We start from the raw sequence: 9,261 nt of genomic DNA on the forward strand, positions 1-9,261 counted from the left end.
CATACAGATCAAGCTTATCGGCCATTGAATACAATTTCGTGACTTCGTCCTTTAATTATGTTTCTGAAAAATATGAAGCTGAATCGACCCAAAATGTTCTCTATAATCTCTAATTGCCCTTCTTTACACTATTTTTCTCGTCAACCTTCTCCTTGTTAGGATTGGCTTTAAGATTCAGGCATTCAGATTTGATGCGTCCAAGCTTCTTGCATTCATAGTAAATTACATCATTAGAAGCCTTAACATTTTTGTTGAACTTACCTTTAATCCATTGTTGATGTCTCCTTTGCTTCCTTTTTAGAAAACTTCTGAATTGCCTTATCATCAAGAAAATGCCATCTTCATTCTTAAGCTGAGACTGATCACTCTTTGAGTCAACCACTTTCAATGCTATGTTTTTCTCCTTCCACTTCTCACCTGCATCAATTTGTCTTGGAGTCACTCATTGCTTATAAATAATTAGTGATCTAAGAAGATTGTCAATAGAAAAAACATTTAAGTCATTTAATTTTGTTATAATAGTTATCTTTGCATCATAAGTAGTAGGCAAAAAATGAAAAAAATTATTGACTTTTATTCAACATTTGTTAATTTCCTACCAAAGGCATGCAATGAAATGACAATTTGTGTGAAATAAATATACATGTCAGTGATTGATTCATTTGGTTTCATGTAAAATAATTCATAATTGTGTAGCAAAATATTCAATCTAGAATTTTTCCCCTCATTAGAACCTTCATATATGATACAAAGTCTATCCCAAATTTCTTTTCTAGCTCTATATGTAGAGACACACATATAGTCTTCATATTTAAGTGCATAGAAAAAATTGTTTAAACATTTAGCGTTTAACCGAGCCAATTCTTTTTTTTCTAGAAGTCTAATTGGTCTAGTGTAGCTTTCCTATATAAAAATCCACATGCAATAGAAAAGCGATTGAAGAAAAGTATACTTACGTGTTTTCCAAAAATCGAAAGGGATGTTATCAAACAATGGGGGTCTAGTGATCGAATTCCCTTCAAGTGTGTTATGGTTTCCAAAAGTATCCATGATCATTTTTAAAAAGTTATTTAAACCTTTAATTTTAAAAGTAGGCTCTGATACCACTTGAAAGTCTGAATAGGTTGTTAGACCTATTAAGTTTATCCCTAGGCTAATCAAGAGGGATGTGAATTAGTAATTTAAAAATATCTTTATAGTTTAAGAAAACTAATTTTATAGAGTAAAACATAATAATGAGTTTTTCCAAAATAACTTTTCAACCATAAAATTTAAACTTGCAAAATATAAAAATGTAGAAAATAAACATAAAGATAGAAAAACAACACAAAAGTTTATTGTGGTTCGGTCAAACAAGACCTATGTCTACTCTCTAAAGATTCCTTCTTTAGTTATTGTACTATACCTAAGTGACTCTCATTTTGCTCCCTCAGCAAGGCGGAGAACTCCTTATAATTATCCTCTTTTCCACCTAACCTCGGTGCAACAGAGTACCATCATCCTTTCATATCCTCTTAATATTTGTAGAGAGCCATCATCCTTTTATAACCTTCTGGTTTAAGTAAAGAACCATTATCCTTTCACACCCTCCTTATGTTTGCAGAGAATCATCATCCTTTCACACCCTCTAAGTGTGGGTAAAGTACTATTGTCCTTTTACACCCTCCTAGTGTTTGTAGAGAACAAAATCTTCTCCAAAGATCTTCTCTCAAGCGTCTTCAAAGAAGTAAGGAAGATATTTGACAAACTTATAAAGAGATCCTCACCTTTGGACAACCTTGTGAACACTTAATAAGTTTCACTTGCAAAATCTCTCTATCCACACTCTCAATCACTCTCCCAAAGTACTCTCACTCTTTCTCTCAAAGAAAATTCTAAGAACATTTTTTTAGTCAGTTTTTAGGAGTCTTAAATAGTAAAGACATGAAAAATTATTTAGAAAACTAAAAATTTTAATTTGATCGTCCTGGATCGTATAGTACGATCGCACATCGTACATATGATCATTTTAAAATTTTCTTATATAATCCCTTATGAAATGATTTCATACTCTGATTTGCGTATGTAAGAACTGACATCATACAATATGAACAATTCAAAATTTAATAGATTCATCTGGTATGATTCAGTACAAATCAATTTTGTACTCTGGATAACATACTATACGAACCCCATATCATATAGTATGATAAGTTTTAATCAAACCATGCTTCGTTTTATACAAAAAAATGATGAGTACATTTTGTACTCTAAATATTATCAATATGAACCTAAGATAACACAATACGAATAGTTCAAAAATTTACCTTTTCTTATGAACGAAATGATACACACCCATTTCATACTCTTGACATCATATATATGAACTTATGATCATACAATATGAATAATTTTGAAAAAAATTTTGTTCGTTCGGGGTGAACTACTATCTAGCCATTTCGTACTCTAGACATTGACTGTATGAAGGTAACTTTGTATAGTACGAATAGTACTTAAAAATTTTTTAAGCCATGATTTGATTAACTCTGTTCTGGAGGAACATTTTGGACAAATCGTACTATATGATACATAACCGTACATTATAATTAGATTTAATTTTTTTTTTACACTCCCCTAATGTGTGTGTGTGTATAGTCACCCAATTATAATCATACTCTCTCAAACTCAAGAAAAATATAAAAAGTACATACTTTAATTACAATAAACACTAATTTAATCTGTCTTGAAGTGTTTAGTAGTTTAGAGTATGATTTTTTTGAAACATTAGTACACAAAAACAACAAAATAATATATTTTAATATATATTAGGAGAAATAATAATCAATATAATAATATTTTGAAATCATAAAAAATACACATGATATAAAAATATAGTTATGAAAACTAAATTACAATATGACACATCAATATAATTCCTCTATAATTTGCACAATCATATGCACCATCATTATTCTTAAAGATAGGAATCAACACACTCATTCTCCATAGATCTGACATCTTTTAAGTATTCAAAATAATATTAAAAACTTTTAGTAAGCTAAGAAATTCCTTCATCTTCTAAGAATTTTGACACCTCTGTTGGAATATCTTTATGTCTTACTATTTTCCCACACTTGAACTTCTTTTCATTAAAACTAACTTAAGTTTTAGTAATACGCCGATAAAAATAAAAATATTTATTTTCATTTAGAGTGTTAAGGTCACTAAAGTCAACTGTATTTTCATAATTTTCATTGAAAAGCTTAGCAAAATATCTCATCCAACTTTGTTGAATATATGCTTCTAAGAAAAATACATTATTTTTTATCTTCATCCTAAATGCACTTCACTTGAGCTAAATTCTTATTACTCTTATCACTTTAATTGTACAGCTTATACATATATCTTTTACCCTCTTTAGTATCAAATCTATTATATAAATAATTAAAAGTGAAAGTATTTACATTGCATAATGCTTTCTTAGATGCCTTATGACAACTTTATTTCTTTCCAAAATTTCAAAAATTTTATATCTAAATAAATTTTTATAATAGAGCTTCTTACTTTTAATATTTTTTGCATATTTTAATTCCACCACCAATTATTTTTACTATTATAAGCTTTTCCTTTTGATATTCCAAGTACATCCTTTGTAACATTCTAAATATTAATGGATACTATTTCCCACATAACATTAGCTTCCTCATGCACTGACAAAAACTTAAGATCATGAATCCTACTCTCAAAGATATGTTTGTTAGAATTGTTTAAATGTCACTATCTACTCCTAGAACAACAATCTAATATATTCTTCATATTCTGCCCGTTATCTTAAAGCACAAATCTAATAAGTTGTGTTATGTATATAAACTTTTAGTAGGAATAACTTTACAATCTCTGCAATCTAAATGATTTATTTTTCTTACAAGAAAATAATCATTCTGAGTTTTATTAAATCAATTTTTTTAAGTAACGAGATGATCAATATTTCTTTTCTTAAATAAGATATTAGCAATAACAAAATCATAAGCTAGAGCAAAATTTAATTCAATCTTACCAACATCATTAATTGCTCCAAACCCATAGCCACCATGAATGTTTTAAAATCCTCTACCTCTCTGCCAACATGTCCATTTAAATTGGCTCCAATAATAACTCTTTCATCAAGAGGTATCTTTTCTATTAATTTTTTAAGTCATTCCAAAATTTTAATTTTGAGCACAAATTCAAACATTCATGAGGAGCATAAACATTTATAATATTAATAATCGTATCATTAATAATAATATTCAAAAATATAATTTTATCTCCATTTCTATTTATTTTTAATACATTATCTTTCAAAATTTTATCAACAAAAATAACTAAACCATTTATAGTACGACCTCTACTAGAATACCAAATGTTAAACCCTAAACTATCAATTTCATTAGTCTTCTCTCCCACTCATTTAGTTTCATAAATGCATATAATATTTATCTTCCTATGAATCATAATATCAATTAATTTTATTAATTTGACTGTAAAGGAACCTACATTCCATGATTCTAACATAATTTTAGTTACATGACTAGCTTCTTTACTCACATCTGACCATGATATTGGATTCCTTGCATATTTAATGTTGTATTTGGGCACTCATACTTTTCATTATATTCATGCCATACAAAGCGTTGTTTCCAGGAAACACACTAGCATTAACACCATGTATTAAAGGACTCATGCCATGATTATTCAATAAGCTTTACGTTGGTTGTTGACTACCTAACATAACCATCCACTTTTCACATCCAGGACTTGGGATGTTAAAAGTTATTATAGATAGGATAACTTAAATTTCCTCACATAAGTTTAAGTTTCTGTGTGCAAAAAAAATTCTCTAGATTTTTTTTTGTATGGCCATTTCTATTTTTACATGGGATTTACAATTTCTTCTTTACAATTGATATAAAATAAAAAGTAGGAAAAGCATCATTAATTTTGTATAATTAAATATTGCTGGGAACAAAAAAACTAATTTAATCCTATTGAATATTTTTTTGGGCTTTAGCTTATCTCGGTAATTTTCTTTTACCATAAACTTTTGGTCTGTGAACGAAATTATGTGATTTTGGGAGTGCTATTTTCTTCTCTATTTCCTATGATGATCCTCAACAGGCTCTCTTCAGTTCCAACTAAAAAATCCCTAAACTCCACATACTTTTGGGTGGATCTAATATGTCCCAAAGCCATAAAATGCAATTATCTCTTGACGAAAAATGATAAATTCTTGCCAATGAAAGATCATTTGTAGGTTCAATTATTTGAGCCAAGGATGACCCCGTCGGTAACGATTCTATATTATATGTATTAAGTAATGATATTGGTGGTAAACATGCTTATTATATCTTTTACCGAAAGGAATGCCAATCGTTACAGATCGACAGGTGTGTACATAGGCTAAACTTGTTCGAATTGTATTTGTAATATAATAAAAAAAGTATTCAAAAGGTCCATGCACAGAATCCTTCTTTCTTCCACAGATAAAACCTCAAAAATGTTATTCTTAAATTCATGTTTATTTACGCCGATAACTTAATTAATTCACTCACAAATAAATATATAAAATTTTGTGACCTCACATTATTTTTGAGGTTATTGGGCATAAGAAAACGAATAATATAAATATATATTTTCTTCAAATTCACATTTTTAGCCAAATAATTTTTAAAAATCATGGGATTACTTTTTTGTTTTTTATGCTATAATTAATATAATAAAAATAATAATAAAGATTATGTAATATCATTAGTTGTTGCTGTGTGTAAGAAATATAAACTTTAAAAGAGAATAAAAATGGATTTGAGAATGCAAAACAAGGAGAGAAGCTTCAAAGATGTTACTGTAAAAGTAAATAGTTAATTTGTTAAGTGATCATTTCGCCGCAAGAAAATTTGAAGTGAAGTGGCAATTGAATACAAAAAGAAAATAAAAGTAACAAAAAGATGAGAATTTTTGAATTGAAAAATACTATTAACACAGCTCACCTTTGTTTATTGGTTGGGAGCTTAGGTTACCAACTAAGAGGCATTCGGTTTAAGTCTTGTGTATATGATGTGTGTATGAGTCATTTCAAATTCAAATTCTCTTCTCAATAAAACACTGGTGTCTAAATATGAATATGATGTGTGGACTGCTGAATGTAGAAGTCATTCTTCAGTTGCATGGAGAATTATTCTGATGTTTATTTTAATTGGCCTAAATGTCCTATATATAATGTCAAATGTTAAATTTAAATAAGAACAGGTCTAATTCACATACTCTTATGTCAAGATAATTATTGTTTCCAACTAAACAAAAGCTTTGGAAATAATTAATTGTGGTTGTATTTCTAAATTTAGGATCTAAATATAGCAAGCTGTTTTGAATGGTCAAAATTTTTTTCAAACAACTAATTAATTGTGGCATTTTCCCACACTTTAGGATCTAAATTTAGGTTCTCGCATGAAGACAAGATATCACATGCTGTTGATATTTTTTTTTACTTCAATGATGATTCAGAATTAATTTGAGCTAGTTATATATAGGGGGGACACTCTTTAAATCAAGTTGACATGCTAGCTACTCAATTAGGTGGCAAAGCTAGATAGCCTGCAGATGTAGATATAAAGATACAATATATTTAGGTATCCGTTTGGATCAAAGATTATAAAACCAGCTTGCTCAAGCACAGCAGAAGCCCTACGCAGGTCTCAGCTCTCACAGTAGTAACTCGGAACAATGAACATCCGTGCATGGATATTGCAAAAGACCCTAAAACCTATTACTAGTACTACAAGGTCCTTAGACCTGTGTACCCGATAAGTGAAAGCGACCCGACACGCTATCCTGGGTGGCATAGTACACAACCCCGGGGCTGCTGTGATTATGAATTCCTTCATATGTGGTAATTACATAGCTCGGGTCTTCGTTGTCTCTTTCCACCCTCTTCTTTACCAAACATCCTTCCGTCGAGCATCGGTAATAGTTCCTAATTTAATTTCATAGCATTAATAAATTTAATTAGCAAATCAATTTATTTAGGAAAGCTAGTAGTAGCAAATCAAGGGCTAATTTTATATTTTCGCACCTTGGATTAGGACTGTTCTTGACTGACTTCTTCCCGTACTTCCTCCACTTGAAGCCGTCGTCTAAATTCTCTTCATCGGTCTGAGTTCTGAATGCGATGCGAGAACCTTCTTCCATCCGTGGCAATGGTGGCAATGCATCTCTGCTTATATTCAATTCATTAATCATGCAAATTATGTTTGCATTCGTTAAACGTCAATATTATTAAGGCAAATTACCAAATTTCAAATGATATATTAAAATGAAGAGAATAGCGCACACTTTACTAAGTAATAATTAATTCACTGAAAATAGATAGGGGATTTGCCTGATATTGTTCCCCGTCACGGCAGGAGGGACCAAATTTTGTTCGGAGGAAGGGACCATAGGCACAGCCGCAGGAAGCTCTTGCTGCGCCGGTGTTGCCGCGGGATCGACATCGGCAAGGAAATAGTCGGAGAGATCGAAAGAAGAATCATCATAGTCCATTTGAAAGTTCTGAGCTGAATAGCCGCCGCCGCTTCTTAGGGAGGGGAAGTTGGTCATTGCGGCGGCAACAACTCCATAGTCAAGCAATTCCATGATGGCCGAAGATATGGATGGCAAGCAGCTAATTAAAAAAGATGTTTTTAGGCCATTTCGCAGGGAGCTTCCTAATGGCCCAGAGGAAGCTTCGGTGTGGGAGAGGCGTTTGCTTAATTCTGTTTCCTCCCCGATTTGAAGGCGATATCTTTCACTTGTTTAAGGATTTAAAAAAAAAAAATCTCATTTATTATATATAAAATCTGACTTTTTAAAAATATTCTGATTAAAATTTAATTATTGTATATATTAAGATGTTAAATTTATTTAAAAATCAATGTAACATAAAATTTCAGAGATTATTTTAAAATAACTAATCATATAACATTTTATTTCGTCATTAGTGTGACTTGTGGCCAAAGTGAGGAGGTGGCTTGTTCAGAGGCAGATTTTTTTTTTGGGGAATTTTTGGGGCAGGGCCCGTATATTGAAAATAAAAGATTACAAGTGAAAATATGAAGAAAAACTATAGTCCTGGATCTCAAATGCAAAAGGAGAAACCAAGGACTCAAAAGAGAGAAAAAACATCTGGTAATAGTAAAGACAAAATTGAGCAAAAAGCCGAATAGGAATCAGGTTGCTCTTGTAAAAACCATCAAATTCAGCACGAAGGGACCACAAGAGCAGTGCCCCTGGTTGCCAAGTAGGCCGTTCAAGGGGTAGTTGTGAACTACAACATTCATCATTGTCCTATAAAAAAAAACTCCCAGCCAAGAGAAAGCAGCAAAGGAAAGGGATGAGCCAGTATTCCAGACAACGTCAGATTTTCTTCCATCTCGAAGTTTTGCGTTCAATGGCTTTCCTGATTTTAGTTATCACTGTAGCTTTGCAATCAACATTACCACCAAAAATTCTGTCGTTTCTTGCTCTCCAAATAAAATAGATGTTTGCACAGGCAGCCAACAGAAAAAAATTTTCCTGAGTAGCAGTAAAACCTTGTTCTAAAAGACATTCCAAAGCTAAATATAAATTTGGTCTCATGAGAAACTTATCCAGCCAAGGAAGGAAGGTTTTAATAATACCGAAAGTGAAATTGCATTCAAAGAACAAATGCGCCAAAGATTCGTGTTCATTGTGACAGAAAACACAAATGTTGTCCATGGCCATACCACGAGATTGCAGAACATCCGACATTTTAAGTCCTTTTTTGAAAGCCATCCAGGCATAAGCAGAGAAACGAAGTGAAGAGTTTTTGTGCCAGACAAGCTTATGCCAGGAGACAGTGTTCATATTGCTATAAAATTATTTCCTGAAGTTGCAGAATTTTGGTTCAGAGGTATTCAACCAAAGGTGGCTTTCAATTTGATCGTAGATGTGGATGTTGTAAACAATATTCTCCTCAAAACAGTTAGGCACAACCATCTATTACCAATAATGATCTTACCAACATTCCAATCAGCAAAAGAAGAGTAAAGACTTGCATTCTGGGAAGAGTCCATCAAATCAGCAATGGAAGAACCATTGCACCACGGGTCCCAGATAAAAGAAAGCTTGCTATCAGCATGGATAAAGAGAGAGAGACAGTGTTTGATGTTACCAGCAATAACACATAAATGTTTCCAGTACTGAGAGCTATTAGCATTCAAAGGTTTCCACAAAGAATGAAGCTTGCAA

At 31.5% G+C, this 9,261-nt stretch overlaps 1 protein-coding gene across 1 annotated transcript; it reads right to left on the reverse strand.

The window, feature by feature from the left end:
* Nucleotides 1-6,559: 6,559 nt before the first annotated feature.
* On the reverse strand, nt 6,560-7,787 carry LOC110109443 (probable WRKY transcription factor 57). Its single transcript, XM_020840511.2, has 3 exons — nt 7,394-7,787; nt 7,088-7,228; nt 6,560-6,988 (listed from the first exon to the last, which is right to left on the reverse strand). Exons 1-3 carry the CDS (start codon nt 7,645-7,647, stop codon nt 6,802-6,804), a joined length of 582 nt encoding a protein of 193 aa, XP_020696170.1. The 5' UTR covers nt 7,648-7,787; the 3' UTR covers nt 6,560-6,801.
* Between the last annotated feature and the right edge of the window lie 1,474 nt (nt 7,788-9,261).

The sequence above is a fragment of the Dendrobium catenatum genome, unplaced genomic scaffold (assembly GCF_001605985.2).
Source record: "Dendrobium catenatum unplaced genomic scaffold, ASM160598v2 fragScaff_scaffold_1299, whole genome shotgun sequence".
Lineage (NCBI taxonomy): Eukaryota > Viridiplantae > Streptophyta > Magnoliopsida > Asparagales > Orchidaceae > Dendrobium > Dendrobium catenatum.

Bases quoted from the DNA above. Each gene is read 5' to 3' on its own strand.
- LOC110109443 (XM_020840511.2), bottom strand. From the start codon at position 7,647: ATGGAATTGCTTGACTATGGAGTTGTTGCCGCCGCAATGACCAACTTC. The intron at 7,229-7,393 runs GCAAATCCCCTA...GAATATAAGCAG, and splicing joins GTGACGGGGAACAATATCAG to AGATGCATTGCCACCATTGC. The intron at 6,989-7,087 runs GTGCGAAAATAT...AAATTAAATTAG, and splicing joins AAGAACAGTCCTAATCCAAG to GAACTATTACCGATGCTCGA.